Here is a 16,197-nt window from a genome sequence, read left to right on the forward strand (position 1 = left end):
ATAGCTCCCCACAGGATGGGGCACACCCACTGGCTCATTTCCTCTGAGAGGGCTGAAAGCCTAGTCAGCGGTTCCCCAACAGCCCTCTAAAGACTTTCGTTGCCCCTCCCAGCTTCCCCAAATGCTTTACTTCCGCAGCTACCAGCCCTCACCCCACTTTTCCCCAGTTAAGCTGTCCGCCACTTCCCCTTGTGAGATCACGTGATGTCAGAGTAGTGCAACTAGAAAGTTCTGTCCCCTGAAGGAGAAGGGGCGGGGATCAGCTCAGAATCCCATGTTTTGAAAGCGTATCCAGTTCTGGAGTGGAATCCTAAGGATCTGAAGAAACCCCCGCTCTAAAATGAAGACTCCAGAAGCTGCGCCCCCAGATCCTACAGGCAGGGAAATTTGTCCCTCAGGACTAGGCACCCACTACGCTTAACCCGGTTGCAATTTCCACAGGCTGACACTGCCCCCTGCTGGGCACATCGAGGACGATCGCGTCAAGTGAGGAATTTAGTAATGTGGCTTCCCTTTTTTTTTTTTTTTTTTTTTTTTTTTTTTTGCCTTGAGGCACAACCCAGCTACCTGACTCCTGCCCCAGTGTTCTTTGCCCATGTCGTAAGGAGCCTGGGCTCCTTGGATAATCGGACCTGCACGGACCCTGGAATTCAGATTGGATGCAAACCTTGGTACAGACAAAAGGGGCAGAGAAGCCTCTCACAGCTTACTCCTTCAATAACTGACAAAAAGCTACTATAAGACAAAACTTAGGTGCCCACTCACCTGGGGTCTTGAGGGTATCAATCTGTGTGTCTCACTCATTGTCGTCTTGGACTCTTGAACCTACTCTAGCTCCAAAATGCAGCCATCTTTTTGTTTTGGTTGTTTTGGGGTTTTTTGTTGTTGTTGTTGTTTTGGTTTTGGTTTTTGCAAGACAAGGTTTCTCTGCGTAGCCCTACCTATTTTGGAACTCTGTTCTGTAGGGCAGGCTGGCCTCAATCTCAGAGATTTGTCTGCTTCTGCCTCCCTGAGTGCTGAGATTAATAGTGCACCAACATCACTGCCTCACCACTGCAGGCATTTTAACCTCAGTATATGAGGATCCAACCTTAGTACCCAAAACCCCTACTAAGTCCCTCACTGGAAACCTCCCTTCCCCATGGGCCACACCCAGCAGACACCCGTGCTCCTCCACAGGAGCTAACTCTGAAACAGCTTTTGAGTGCCAGGAACCCTTTCAGTGGAGGACCTACGCTATACCTCTCACCCCAAGTCCACCTTCCCAAAGCTGCTGGGTTACTATCCTAAACAATTGTTCCTACGTCACTCCTTATCCAAAAGCCTCAAACCTTTCCCTCTTCTCCCACTCGATACAAGCTCCCCACAACCTATTCCAAATCTGCCACTGTAGACATTACTCCTCCACCTATGGCAGCTTTCTGTGCTGATAAGACCTCCCAATGTTCAAGTTATCCTAATTCAACGTTGCATGCGACACACCTGACCCACCAAGAGATCAGAGGTCACTGCCAATGCCTGCCACTGAGGAAAAGAAGCCTACCCATTATTGATCAGCAGGGGGAGAGATCTAAGTTCAAGGTTCAAAATGGGGTTTCTACCGGATGTGTGTTGTTTTCACACAAGCGCTAAGTCAAAATTCCAAGCGGACAATGGCGGCAGGGGTTCAGAAGTGTCATGCCTTCCCTGCACTCTGAGCTTCCAGCTGCTTCCTGGCTCCGTCTGTAGCTTCAGTACCATATCCCCCATCAAGGATGCTCTCTCTCTCTCTCTCCTCCGGCCCCTTAAGTACCATCAGAGGCCCACCTTAAATACCACCTTTTGCTGTGAAAGCCTTTCTTGGTCTCCCGACAACAAACAGCTATTGCCTCTAAAGCGTACGGAGTTGTGCTGCCTCTTGTGTGGCACTTATGCTCTCTTCTCAGGGACAGACATCTGTGCCCTGTCCCTCTTGGCTTTTCACATCTTGAGGCCAAGGAATTCTACAGTGTGGTGTTCCATTGCGTGGGCCGGCAGGACTAAGACGTACATGACGTGACCACTCCTTTCCGGAAGCTCAGGTTTGGGGTCACAAGAGAAACCATAAGGACACAAAGTTTCTGGGAAAGCTGGGCACAAGGGCGCCCTAAGGGTTTAGGGGAAATTGCAAAGCCGGAAGGGCTCTCAGCTCTCATGGTGTCACACACACACCCTCAAATTATAAAGGGCAAGTCTGGGGCAGGAGAGATGGCTCAGCAGTTGGTTAAGCACTTGCTGCTCTTCTAGGGGACCCAGGTTCAGGTGTCAGCACCAACATGGTGGCTCACCATTTGCATGTCTGTAAATCCAACTTCTTCTTCTGTGGGCACTAGGTATGAATGTAGTGCGCATACATATGTGTAGGAAAGTGTGGGGGTCAAATCCTAGGAAGGCTGGCCAAACCCATACAACTGCAAGTCTTCTTCCTAGTGCATAAAAGAAGCAATAAGTACTGCCATCTTGAGGCTGCCAAGATAGTTCAGCGAATAAAGGTCACCAAGACTGATGACCTGAGTTCAATCTCTGGAACCCACGTGGTGGAAAGAGAGAACAGACTCCTGCAAATCGTCCTTTGACCTCCACGTGTGCAATGTGGCACAGGCCCTGCCTGGCCATACATACAAAATAAGTAAATGTGATTGGTGGGTTTGTTTTTTTTTTTTAAGTTAAATGTCAAGTCTTTCCTACAATCCAGATTTTCTACCAACCCCTTCACACATCCACTGCCATTTTTCTGTTCTCGGAAAAAGAGGTAGATATGTTTGAATATTTTCATGCTTTGATAGAACCTTATATTGCCTGTGTTGAAAACAAACTCTCCATAGTAGCATGCTCAGGGACTTGGAGGTGGGGCCTTTGGGACCGGGCGGTGAGGGCACTGCCTTCGTGGATGAATTAAGTCATCTGTGGACTAGTGCATTATCCAGGACACAGCTTTGCTGTCTCCGGTAGGATTGCTATCTTCTTGATGATTCCTCTGTGGTATCATCATGCAAGAAGGCTGCCACTAGATGCCACTTTGTGTCTGTGGACTCCCCAGCCTAAAGGCCCATGAGCTGAAAAAAAAAACAAACAAGCAAAGGAAACTTTCTTCTTCATAAACCACCTACCTAGCCTCTAGCTTTCAGTTATAGCAACAGAAAGGAGGTTAAGGTAAATGTTTTCTATGGCACCCAGACCTTCTTGGGCCTCTGACTCTGTAGACAAATGCCTAGGCCCAAGGAAGACACCACCTAGGTGAAAATTGCAGTGGGTCATCCCACCTCATACATAGCACTCAGGCCACAAAGGAGTAGTTCAAAAATGGTTTAATGAACTGGAAAATTCTGGGAGCTAGAGGGACGACAGCCTCCCTAGTTGCTAACCAGAAGCCAAGGTTGTCCCAGGAAGGGAACATACATAGGCAGGAGGCCTGGAAAAGCCAAGGAACCAGGCCATCTGTGGAAATCCTTCCGTCTCCTAACAGAAATGGCCCTAGTTCCCTTTAGACCCAAGGCATGAGGAGGAAGTGGAAAAGTCGTAGGAGGAGGGTGAGTCCCTCCAGGGCCCTCTTCCTGCTCTGGGCTGGTGACTCACACAGTACACAAACAAGGCAGGCTGAGCCCGTGGCCTTAGGAAGGGGCAGAGCTAAAGGACTCTACCTGAAGTCTCCCACACAGGACCTCCCTGGGGACCATATCTCGCATCTTCTGGCCATCCCCCTTACTTTGGGCCTTTTCTAAGAATGGCATTGTCATACTCCATTACCTGTGGCCAGCCTGGCACAGAGGACTCTTGCTGGCGGGGATTGAGACCCCCATCAGCAGTGGCCCGCCCCCTCCCTGTCTCCCCCGAGGGCTCCTGCGGTCTCTCATACAGGGTTAGAGCAGCCACTCCCTCAGGCTCATCGTATATATGGTCAGGCAGAGGGGCCACAGGAACATCCTGGATGCTGTCATAGAGTGGCTCAGGAAGGAGCGTGGGAGGACCTGTCAGGATGCCCCTGAAGCTCTTCCTCAGGGAGCTAGCCACTGTATCAAAGGGTATGGCATATTCTCCCTCAGGACCCCCTGGCCTTATGCCAGGAACCGGTGTGCCAGGGGATGGAGAAGGTAGGGAGTCATGGGGCCGGGAATAGGGGCATTCAGGCTGAGGCAACACAGCGGGCATCACGGACCCTGTGGCTGGCAGGGACAGAGGCCCAGAAGGGGCGGTGTTCTTCTGGGCAGCAATGGCCTTTTCTAGGGCCTGGAAGATCTCGTTGCCTTGTCGTGTGTCAAACTCAAAGCTGCCTTCTCCAGAGACACAGCGCCGGCCAGCCTCAAAGGAAAAAGTCACCTGTGGTGAGGGGGCGGGACGAGGGGGAGAGGGGTTATGGCGCGGATGCTTCCTGGACCTCCACCCAAACGTAGACGTTCTGGCCTCAGCCCCGGTCCATCAGAAGCTTCTCTTCAAGCTCTCGGCCCTCTGGCCCTGTGTTTTGTTTGTCGGGGTCTGTTGCTTGGTTACCTGGGAAAAGGCTCTCACTATGTTGCCCAAACAGGGCCTCCAACTCCGTCTCCTGCCTCGGCCTCCTCAGGGCTGACATTATAGTTGTGTGCCACTGCACCTGGCCAGGTTTGTCCTAACACGAACACCCTCTCCTCTCCCTCCCTCCAACTAATAGACTGACTGACTGACTCAAGAAATGTCAGTAGCTCGTCAGCCCTTCCCATCCCTTCTCCACCTCAGCTCTCTCTCTCTCCACTCAGCCCTCTTGGTTTCCACGCCTTTCCCCTCCCTGGCTCTCTCACCTCCACTCTCTCTTTGGCTGACCTGCCTTCAGCCTTCGGTCCCTCTTTATTATCTCTCTCTGCCCTTCTCTGCCTGTTCCTCTTAGGTAACTCATCTTTGGTCTCAGCCTGCTCAGTTCAGTCCCTCACTCACCTTGTCACGCCCAAAGCGCCGAAGAAACCTGTAGGGCCAGTCATAGAGCTGTGTGCCTGGCTCAGGGCCATCCCATAGCGCCAGAGCACTCACCCCGAGCCGGAGAGTGTAGGACCCTTGGAGCCGGCACCGCTTACTGGCTTCTGTGGGTCTTATGGTCACAGGATATTCCTTACAGACCCCTGGGGAGGAGAAGAAAGAACAGGGAACAGCGGGCCTCCTTCCACACCGACCGATCCTAAATAAGCATGCCAGAAGTTCGCAAGAAAAAACTTGTTCATGTTACCTGTGACCCCACCACAGATCGTCAAGCCTAACCTGCTGACCTTCCCTCTCCTCCCCTGGAAGGCACTATTCATGCCCTCAGCCACATCAGCCCAACTCTGGGCCCACATCCTTCCTGCCATTGGTGCCAGAGCCACAGCTTGGTTTTTCGCTACCCCCATCCCTGCTCTTAAAGCTACAGGTGAAGCCAGTGCCCCTCGCCCTCACCCTCGGGTGGAGCTTACAGGGGAGAGTCTCTCTGCTGTTGTCTCCATCACCAGCTCAGAAAAGCACAGAGAAAGCGAGAACTGGGCCTCCCTTATCAGCATCGCGTTTCCTATTCACAGGACACCCTGTACAGCCAAACCCAGACAGAACGCAATTCTCTCCTCACACAATCACTCAGAGCCCACACGGAGAAGGAAGGTCAAGACCAAGACCCTCAGCCTCAATCAGGCAGGACAGGCTGAGCCAAGGGTGACAGACACTAGGGCTGGCTGGCCTCCAAGCACCTTGTGCCACACCAAGAAGCTAGAAGGAGAAGCTGATAAGCTGAGCCCAGCGGGAAACCACAAGGCAGGAAGACTTGACCGAGCCTGCAGCCACCCTCCTCCCGCCCGCACCTACAGAGCGCCCCTCAGGCCCCTCCCCTCACCTGTGCTGGAGCTGCTGTACAATTCATTCTCCTCCATGCAGGGTCTGTCATTCTTTTTCTCCAGTCCTGGCGACTCCTTCCTCTGGCCCTAGGGAGGCAGTCCCACGTCTCACTATCAAAACCCACCCGGAGGCCTCCCTCTGACCCGTACTTTCTTTCAGCCTGCTGGCTCTGACTGCACTTCAAATTGGGTTCCCATAAGGAAGAGAAAAAAAAAAAGACTTCTTCGTGTCTTCTACCACCTGCCCACAGGAAGCAGCTAACGTTCCCCCTCTCCCTGTGTGCCTGTGAACCCCTTTGTACCCCTCACCGAGAAAGCCAACAGGCAGATGGCCTGTATCCAGTCACTGCGCTCTGCTGAGGGGGCAGCCAACAGGTACAGACGCTCCTTGGTCTCCAGGATGAAGGCACTGGTGTCCCGGGGACTGCTGGCCTCACTGCCTAGCTCAGCTACCCGTAAGCAGTCACTGAGGCGGACAACCTTCCGAGTGGCGTCTCCTCGCCGGGTCTTCTCCGGGCCATCCTGGAGCTCCAGTCTGGCTAGGGCACAGCCAGACTCTCTATATAACACAGCTGTAAACCGGCGCCACTTCTGAGCCCGAGCATGGCAGGTGGAGGCCAAGAGGGAGCCATCAGAGAAGGAGAGACAAGTCATCAAAGAGGAGAAGAGGATCTATGGGAGAGGGGGTGGGGCGGGGCCAGCAACGCAGGACAGGGAGAAAGAGGTACAAAAGAGCCAGGGAGGCGGTGAGGACGATAGAGACCATGGAACGAGAGGGCTGCAGATGAGCCAGGGGGACCAAGATCTGCAGGCTGGGCAAGGGGCACAGTAAATGGCCTATGGGCACAGAGGGCAGGAAGATGGCAGGCCCATCTGGCAGGGACTGGAGAAGAGAAAAGCCCGAGGTACCAGAGCTCAGAGAGGAATAGTGAGGAGAGGCTAGCTTAGACCAGAGACAAGTCCTCATTCCGTAGGAAGGCTCTGGCTCCAAGGTCTTCCAACAACTTTCTTTTTTCTCACACTGATTCACAAGATGGACCATGAGAGACAAACAAAAACAGAGACCAAGACAGGGAGTGAGCCGAGCCGTGGGGATGGGGGGGAGGGAGAAGCCCAGCTGGGTGACCGAGGCAGGCACAGGAGCTTCTTCTCCTTCAAAGAAGCTAGGGAAGGAAGAGGTTGGGACAGCCCGGGGCTACAGCTTAGTAGCAGTCAAAGGTGAAAGAGCCTCCACTGTCATCCAGAACTGCCACCCCAACTCTTCCTTCCATCCCCTTCCAAATTAGCCCCCATTCAATACTAAACAAGACGCCAAAAAAAAAAAAGAAAGAAAGAAAGAAAGAAAAGATGATAATGTCAGCATCTGCTTCCTTCCCCACCACCCACAAACACACACAAGCACAAACAGCCCTCAGCAAAGAGGCCAATTCTTCGGGGCCTGGTTTAAGAGGCAAAGCACCTTAAGAAGGCAGATGCCTTGTAGAGTTCTTGTCTAACTTGGTGGAGCACATGGTCTCATAAGGATCAAGGACATTAAGATCCCCCTATACCCTAGGAATCAACAATCCCCTCCCCTCCCCGCAGCTGCCGGTGGCCCGCCGGGAGCCCAGCCTCCCTCTGACCTTGCCGAAGGTCTGCTGCTGCTGAAGATGCAGGCAGCCCTGCTTCACGGCCACCTCCTCCATCCGGACCATCACCAGCCGCCTCAGCTGGCCACTGCCATTGCCTCTGGCCTTTCTCTTCTCTCTTCTGGGCCTGTTCCCTCTTCTCTCTAGTTCATTTCCTCTCTGCCTAGAGTTTTTCTACACTATTCTAGTCTGCTTGATGACGACAGGCTGATAGGCCTTGTGGTTTCTTGCTCTGTGTGTGCACTTTTTTTTTTGAGTGCACTTCATGCTCAAGCTACCTTCCTGCATTTCCAGTGAGTAACATACAATTTCAAAAAAAAAAAAAAGCAAAATGCCACACTTCTTCAGAAGCTGGTGTGAAGGACTAAGCAGAGGAGAACAAAAGAGACCCAAAATTCAAGGGGCACAAGAGGACCAGCAGCGAGGGCTCTACACTCAGACAGGATGAGGAGCATGTCAGAGGTGAAGGAGCCCTTCGGAATCAGTCCACACAACGTACTCATGGAAAAGGGAAACCTGACGGGGGTGGGGGGGTGGGGGGGTGGGGGTGGGGATGATGGCCTGAAGGGGCTATTTGAAGGCTACCAACTCAGAGCCCAAGTTTCCCAGCTCAGGCAAAACTGACCCACATACCCAGTGATGGAGTGACAGACAAAACAACACACAAACACATGCATGCGCCCAGGTGCACCTGTCCCATTGCATGAAAGCATTTCCTGCCTGCCAATAACACAGACAATATACATCCCTTATGGAGAGTCTAGAAATAAGAAAATTCGAGCTGGGCAGTGGTGGCGCATGCTTTTAATCCCAGCACTCGGGAGGCAGAGGCAGGTGGATTGATGTGAGTTCAAGGCCAGCCTGGTCTACAAAAGTGAGTCCAGGACAGCCAGGGCTGTTACACAGAGAAGCCCTGTCTTGAAAAAAAACCTTTAAAAAGAAAGAAAGAGCCGGGTGTGGTGACGCATGCCTTTAATCCCAGCACTCAGGAGGCAGAGGCAGACAGATCGACCTGAGTTCGAGGCCAGCCTGGTCTACAAAGGGAGTCCAGGATAGTCAAGGCTACACAGAGAAACCCTGTCTCAAAAAAACAAAAAAACAAAAAAAGAAAAGAAAAGAAAGAAAGAAATAAGAAAATTCCTTCTACAGAAGGCTGACTCCCCAAGCACATCTCAGACTCTCGAGTGTTGCACAGACACTCAGGTTTCATGTGGAACTTAAGTCACAGGAGCTTCAGAAATCCCAATTGTTTGAGTCTCTCTCAGCAGCCAGTTTTTACTCCTTGACAAAGGCACGGTGGACCATGAGCCCACCTGTTTGCAACTTACCTGAGATCACAGAACTGTGGAGGCAGGTAGACTGTTAACAACAGAGTTTTTATTTGTTTGTTTGTTTGACTGGTTGGTTTTTGGTGTTTTCAGAGACAGGGTCTCTTGTGGTGTGGGACTGACTCTGCTGGATAAGATGGAAGCTGTTTGCTCTCAGTCTATGTTGGTAGAGTCCCTTTTCTCAGCCCGGATCTTATAAGGAGCATCACATAGACCTTAGGGAAGATTACAGGCCCAACCCTTTCCTGATAAGGAACTAGTTCAAACACAGGGAATTTCTGGAAGTACCTTGCCCTGTGCTGAGGAGATCCTAGTCTCCAGCAAATGGTCTCTAATCTTACTTAGAAGTTATCCCCTCATCCATGGGATGATTAAGTACTGTTTTCTCCTTCTTGTGATAGAACCCCCTTGTTGCTGCATGTAGATATCACGTACCATTGTATGTAGAGGAAGAATCCTGGCACCCTTAGCCCTAGCGAATCAGACACATTCACTCTCAAAACCCCTCCCCCGCCTGCCCAAGGTTTATAAATAAAGGCTGGCTGGCATGCTGTGGGTGTTCCCTCTCTTGCTTCCCATTCCTCCACCATGATCTCTGAGACTCCATTTATTCTGGGGGGAACTGCCACTGGATCCCCATGGTCAGGCAGTGATGGGGTTTTGGACATCCACCTGCTTTCTCTGCTGTGCTTAGCACAAGGAGATGTAACACTTGGTATCATCATGGGCTTGTGGGGCTCCTGAGTCTCCACCGACTTCTGAGACTGGCAGTCTCCTTCTAAGACTATAACACTCTGTGAAAAACTCATGTTCCACCGGGACCTTAGGACCTTTGATCTCAAGGTCCCTCCATTCTCATCTGGAGGTAAGCAGGGCCTGGACCAGCCCACCGGACAAGGGACCCAGGCCACGTGTCATACAGATGCTGAGCTGAACGACAATGTAGCCTGGGCTGGTCTCCAATACATGTTTCCTCATGACTAGCTATTGCAACTTTTTAAATCATATATACGAGCTTGAGTGCGTGCGCGCGCACACACACACACACACCAACACACACACACACATCATCCCTGTGGAAACCCTCCTGCCTCTCCCACCCACAGCGCCTGCTGTGATTGCAGGTGGTACTATGACATCTACTTATATAAATTCTGGAGATCTGAACTCAGCTCCTCACACCTGCATTACAATTGGTTTACCATTGACTCATTTTCCCGGCGTAATGCAACACGTGTAATGTAACTTCTCTCAGGCCCTAGTCAGAATGCAGATCCATGCAAAAAGGGAATCTCTTTTGGGAAAAGCCATGTTCTATGGTGAAATTCACCTTAGATCCAGATGGCTTAAAAAAAGCAGTCTGGAGCCAGGCGTGGTGGAGCACACCTTTATTAATCCCAGCACTCGGGAGGCAAAGGCAGGCAGATCACTGTGAGTTCAAGGCCAGCCTGGTCTACAAAGTGAGTCCAGGACAGCCAAGGCTACACAGAGAAACCCTGTCTCGAAAAACCAAAAAAGAAGAAGAAGAAGAAGAAGAAGAAGAAGAAGAAGAAGAAGAAGAAGAAGAAGAAGAAAAGAAAGAAAAAAAGAAAGAAAGAAAGAAAGAAAGAAAGAAAGAAAGAAAGAAAGAAAGAAAAAGCAGCCTGGAACAGTTGGGGCAAAGTGAGGATTAGACCGTACTCCTGGGGGCAATCCATTTCTCCTACCACAGGGTTTCAGTTGCTCCTTGTTCATGCCTTCTGCTGTAGATGCCATGTGCAGACCAAAACTGCTTAGAAAGGCGAACGGGACAGCTCTGGGTTTTGGGGATGTGTGGCTCTAGTTCATCACCCTCAGCTTTGCTGCCAGGGTTTGAGCAGATTGGGCCACACACCAAAGGAGAACCATCAGTGTGTGGTGGGTACACTGACTTGAGAAGCCGTTGGCACTATGAAATGGGCATGGCCTCCTGTGTCCTTAGAGCATCATAGACTCTTCCAATTGTTTTTCACCTGGGTGATTTTACTTGAACTCAGGTATATAAAACAGATATACAGGGGCCGGAGAGATGGCTCAGAGGTTAAGAGCACTGGCTGCTCTTCCAAAGGTCCTGAGTTCAATTCCCAGCAACCACATGGTGGCTCGTAACCATCTATAATGTGATCTGCTGCCCTCTTCTGGTATGCAGGCAGAAAACTGTATACAAAATAAATAAATAAATCTTAAACAAACAAACAAACAAAAAACAGATATACAAATCAAGCAGTTACTGATGAGCAATCATAGAGAGATGTATTTAAAAAAGAAGCCTTTGGTATACATTACCGTTTATTAAAAACAGAAGCAGGGCTGGAGAAATGCCTCAGCCATTAAAAGGCTCACAATCAAAAATATAAGGACAAGCAAATTTGCATACTGAGATGGGTGCACTTGCTCGTTGTCACACAGTAACTACATGCCGCCTGAATATTTGATAATGCTCGACATGGAAACCTCATGAATTAATCAGTCCCCACGAGCTACTCATTGACAAGTCAGGAAACTGAAGTTAGGGGTGGTCTGGACAGCTCCTGAAAGGCTGCCAGGGTCTCCCAGCTTCTCTCGTCTCTGCCTGCCATCTTGCCTGCAGGAACTGCAGACGCCACCACAATACCAGTTTATATAGCTCTGGTCTCAACGCTCTTCAGAGCCAATGACTGTTCTGATTTTATTATCGTCAATGCTAAGAAGACACTGCACATCCACACAGTACCGCTGGGTGTGGTGGTACATACCTGTCAGCCTAACACTTAGGAGCTGCAGGCAAAAGGATTTGGAGTTCAAAGTCATCCTTGCCTACATAGGTAGTTCACAAGGTAACCCTTGGCTACAGGAGAACCCTCCAAAAAAAACACATGCATACATACTACATATATACATACATACATATATACATACATACATAGTACGAAGTGGCAACGGTATGTTTAGGGTCATTTCAGAAACTATTGGAAATCCTATGCAAATCCCAAGCCAAAATACATGTAATATTATCTTTTGTGAAACAATCAGCAAGTCAAAGAGCAGTTTTTAAAATAAAATATTCAAACAGTACAATCCAAGGACATACTAATTTTATAGGTGCTGAGGAATGATTGTAGAAAAAATATTGTTTGGTTTGTTTTTTTTGTTTTTGTTTTTGTTTTCTATTATCAAGCCATGGTGTTTCTGTAGCAGCAGAAAACCTAGTGCGTGCTATAAAGACTCAGCAATCCGTGGTATATACTAAGTGTGTCTGAAGTAAGCTGTTTCAGGTAGAGTCTCTGGGATTACATGGCTTGACCATATGCGGAGCAAACAGTGAGCATGTTACCTGTTCAGAACTGTGGCTGTAATGAAGTCTCACAGTGCAAAGTGGGAAAGTGGTACCAGAATGACCTAAGAGTCATTACATATTTGGTTCCGAATTAACTTTTAGTTTTGCATGTCCAGAAAACTTTTACAGTTGTTGTTGCTGCCTGTGTGTTTGCTATTCCCTCCCCCACACTCCATATGGAATTGTGACTCCAGATACGACCCTAGGCTCTAGAGAGTCTGGTCTGCCTGGAACTTGGGTGGTCTTTGCCTCTGCCTCATGGAGCAAGATCAATAGCCTTCAAAACCTAATGTGCCAATCTTGTTAAAAGTGCAGGTTCAAGCTGGTGGGGGGGGGGGGATGGGGGAGGGTGCGCATACCTTTAATCCCAGCAGTGGGAAGGCAGAAGCAGCTGGACTTCTGTGACTTCAAGGCCAGCCTGGTCTACAGAGCAATTTCCAGGACAGCCAGGGAACACTGTCTCAGAAAAACAAAAACAACAAAAAAAAAAACGGTTCAGGTCCTATAATCCCAACACTTGGGAGGTAGAGACAAGAGGCTGCAATAAATTCAAGGCCAACCTGGTCTTCATAGTGAGTTCCAAGTCATCAAGGGCTACACAGTGAGACTATATCTGAAAGTTTCAAACGCGAAACAACCTAAAGAATACAGCTTCTTATTGGCTGGCTCTGGGGTGACACTGCTGTGGAGTAGTAGGCCAGGCCAGGACGTGCCTCGCAAGAATGCAAAGAATGCTTTCTTTTCTCAACCTCAACTGCTCTCACCTTCCAACCTGAAGGTAAACGGGATTTATACCACTCAGAACCACAGGAGGGCGCCAGAGTTCGCCAGATTCCTTGGAAACTTTTTAAACCTGACCCCCCCCCCCCTCACAATATTCGACACCCCCATCCCATCCCTGGCCTGTAGAAGCTGGAGTCATACTCTCCCCACAGCCATAGTCTGAAAGAAGACTGCTAAGGAGCTAGGGCCGACTAAGAAGAACATATGGCTGCCATCAAGCTCAGCTTCACCCAGCTGGCTTGGAAATCCTGCAGTAACCTGAAAGCATTGCGGAGCAGCAACCACAGTACCTTCTGCTTGGCCTCTGCAGAACCACGCCAGCAGAAATCAAGACACTGTTCCCAGACCCAACAGTGGTGCAGAGAGAGTTAGAGGGCTTCGGGATCTCCAGGCACCAGTGTGGGGAAGCAAAAGTGTCACCAAAGAAAGAATTCCCGTGGTTCATACTGAGGGGACAGGTGGGGGTTCGGCCTGGCCCTCTGGGCTTCCTTCCTCAGGGGATTAGGAAACTCCAAAAGATCTTCTAGGTGGGGACAGCTACTCAAGGGCATACAAGAGAAAGGCTTAAAATAGGCAGAGAGATGCAGGCGTGAGAAGGATGAAGGGTTAGCCAAAGAGGTGAGCATGAGACCAGAGCTGGTGCCTGCCACCTCAGCTCCAACGGTCCCTGACTGTGCAGAGCAGGACAATATACATGCCTGAATTCATCGCTAGCCCCTGCCCTTTCCCCATTACATACATACAATGGGCCTCTCTATCCATGGTATCATAAACTATAATCCAACAATACTAAATGGGACACTTCTGAAACAAGTACTCCTCTTGTGTGTGTGTAATGTCACACTTTTATTGGCCTATTTTATTATCTATTATTTTTCATTCTTTTTTTTTTTTTTCAAGTTACGGTTTCTCTGTGTAGCCTTGGCTGTCTGGGACTCACTTTGTAGACCAGGCTGGCCTCAAACTCAGTGATCTGCCTGCCTCTGCCTCCGGAATGCTGGGATCAAATACATGCACCACCACGCCCTGCCCTATTATTCATCTCTTAACTGTGGCCACTTTATAATCCCAGCACTCCGGAGGCAGAGGCAGGCGGATTGCTAGAGGCCAGCCTGGTCTACAAAGGGAGACCCGGGACAGCCAAAGCTACACAGAGAAACCCTGTCTCAAAAAAACAAAACAAACAAAACAAAACACAAACGAACAAAAACAACTTTATCTGTATGCTGTGGAGAAAACAGCATACAGATGTTCCCTCCCATGAAGTTTCAGGCAATACATCCTGTACAGATAAGGGAAACATTTCACTAAGAAAAGAGAGAGTTCAGAGCCGGGCGTGGTGGCACACGCCTTTAATCCCAGCACTCGGGAGGCAGAGGCAGGCGGATCGCTGTGAGGTGGAGGCCAACCTGGTCGGCTAATCCAGTCCAGGACAGCCAAGAGTACACAGAGAGACCTTGTCTCAGAAAAAAAAAAAAAAAAAAAAAAAGAGAGAGAGAGAGAGATCACATCTCTGGCATCTTGAAGTAGGAAACAGACTGAGTAATTGAGAGAGAGAGAGAGAGAGAGAGAGAGAGAGAGAGAGAGAGAGAGAGAGAGAAAGAGAGAGAGAGATAGAGAGAGACCACATCTCTGGCATCTTGAAGTAGGAAACAGACTGAGTAATTGCAAGAGCAAGAAGTCCAGAGCTGAGCCCAGAACTGAACAGAGCACTGTGAGGGAGGTTTATAAGAGAGAGGAACAGTAAGAGTCCTCTTAAGGACTTCAAACCAAAGTGTAATCTATCTGTATTGTGGGGTATGGGGATTGAACTACCAGGAGAAATACAGGAAGAAGGGAAATTGTAACCGGAATCAAAATAGGGTTTCGGAGAATTTTAACAGGACAAGGATACCAGCATTGAAGACAGAAGGAGTCCAGTGGGGTGTGTATTAGATATCTATTCAACTGACCAAGAGGGTGAAGGCTGTGGAGGACTAATGATGCCAGATGGTCTAGATGATTCCTGAGTTTATTTTTGAGAAACTGGGTGAATTGGGTGAGGTACCCTTAGAAAGAGAAGAGAAAGGGAGAAGCAAACGGATCCGGAGATAGTGAACAGAGATTGGAGTGGTCTAGCCTACCGACAAGCTACCGATCCAGCAGTCAAGTAGGGAAGCCAAAGATGTCACCACCACGAAGGCCTCGAGAATCTACAACTGGCACTCGGGAGGCAGAGGCAGGTGGATCTCTGTGAGTTCGAGGCCAGCCTGGTCTACAAAGTGAGTCCAGGACAGCCAAGGCTACACAGAGAAACCCTGTCTCAAAAAACAAAAGCAAAAACAAAATCTACAACTGAAGTGCAACACAAAGTCAGGAATCACGCAAACACACCCCCCTTCCGTGTCTCTATGGAATTAAACATTGGCCACTGAAGAATGGAGAAAGAAAAGAGGGTGAGAAAGTGAAAGAGTAACAGGGAAAGCTTGCCAGAAACGACAGTTGAAAGCTCTGCTTTACTTCTGCCTCCTAAATCTTCCGAGTCAGTCTCTTTCACTGAGCCAATTTCGCAGGCAGATGCCCAGTTACAAGGAAGTCTGGGTAATGTAGTTCCTACTTGTCCTACCTTTGCGAACTAGAAGACTACCGAGAGGAGTACTGAGGTTGAAATGACTGCTGAAAGCCAGGCCAATATATCCGAAACAGAATTACTGTGGGCCTTACTACCACTCTCATTTGCACCTCAAGCCGCAGCCCCCAATAAGAAAGCAGGTTTAGCCCTGTTAGCAAACTTAAAATAACTAATGTTGTAGAAATCCTGCTGATTTAATCCAGGAGCCTTGAATACAAACCAGAATGGAAGCCAGTGGTAAATTGGAACCGGCATTATGTAGCACAGAAAATTGTTGGTGGGGACTCCACCTCGGCTTGCAGGTATCGACTTCACCCGACCCGAGGGTTAGCGACTGAGTACCTCTCCCAACATCTGACCCTTTCTGGGGGCTGCCTGTAGCACTGGTCAAAATAGCAACCGATTTCGGAAGATTAAACGGCGGCTGGTTACGTTTTTGACCATCAGTATTTATTAAGACGTTAATAAAAAAATAAAATTAAAAAAACAAAGCGATTGCTACTGGGGTTGTTGGTGAAACTCGGGTCAGAACACAATGACTCTGGTCCAGTAGAACAAGATAAAAACATCCACACACGCAGACGCGCGCACGCGCGCGGCCCAGTTAAGAACAGTGTCCTGGGAAGTCAGGAATGGTGCAGGTATTCCAGGTGGGAGGTCTTTGGCCTTG

General features: G+C 49.5%; 1 protein-coding gene across 1 annotated transcript; it reads right to left on the minus strand.

Moving 5' to 3' along the window:
• Positions 1 to 3,311: 3,311 nt before the first annotated feature.
• Positions 3,312 to 7,638, minus strand: DOK2 (docking protein 2). The gene is made up of 5 exons (XM_084766987.1): positions 7,466 to 7,638; positions 6,153 to 6,434; positions 5,843 to 5,930; positions 4,924 to 5,105; positions 3,312 to 4,335 (listed from the first exon to the last, which is right to left on the minus strand). Exons 1-5 carry the CDS (start codon positions 7,535 to 7,537, stop codon positions 3,721 to 3,723), a joined length of 1,239 nt encoding a protein of 412 aa, XP_084623113.1. The 5' UTR covers positions 7,538 to 7,638; the 3' UTR covers positions 3,312 to 3,720.
• Between the last annotated feature and the right edge of the window lie 8,559 nt (positions 7,639 to 16,197).

Source organism: Acomys minous, assembly GCF_964271855.1.
Source record: "Acomys minous genome assembly, chromosome: 18".
Taxonomy (NCBI): Eukaryota; Metazoa; Chordata; class Mammalia; order Rodentia; family Muridae; genus Acomys; species Acomys minous.

Excerpts from the sequence above, each read along its gene's own strand:
- DOK2 (XM_084766987.1), bottom strand. The coding sequence starts at position 7,537 with ATGGTCCGGATGGAGGAGGTGGCCGTGAAGCAGGGCTGCCTGCATCTT. Across the intron at positions 6,435-7,465 it reads AGCAGCAGACCTTCGGCAAG|AAGTGGCGCCGGTTTACAGC; the intron begins GTCAGAGGGAGG and ends GCTCGGGCTCAG. Across the intron at positions 5,931-6,152 it reads TCTGCCTGTTGGCTTTCTCG|GGCCAGAGGAAGGAGTCGCC; the intron begins GTGAGGGGTACA and ends CTGCCTCCCTAG.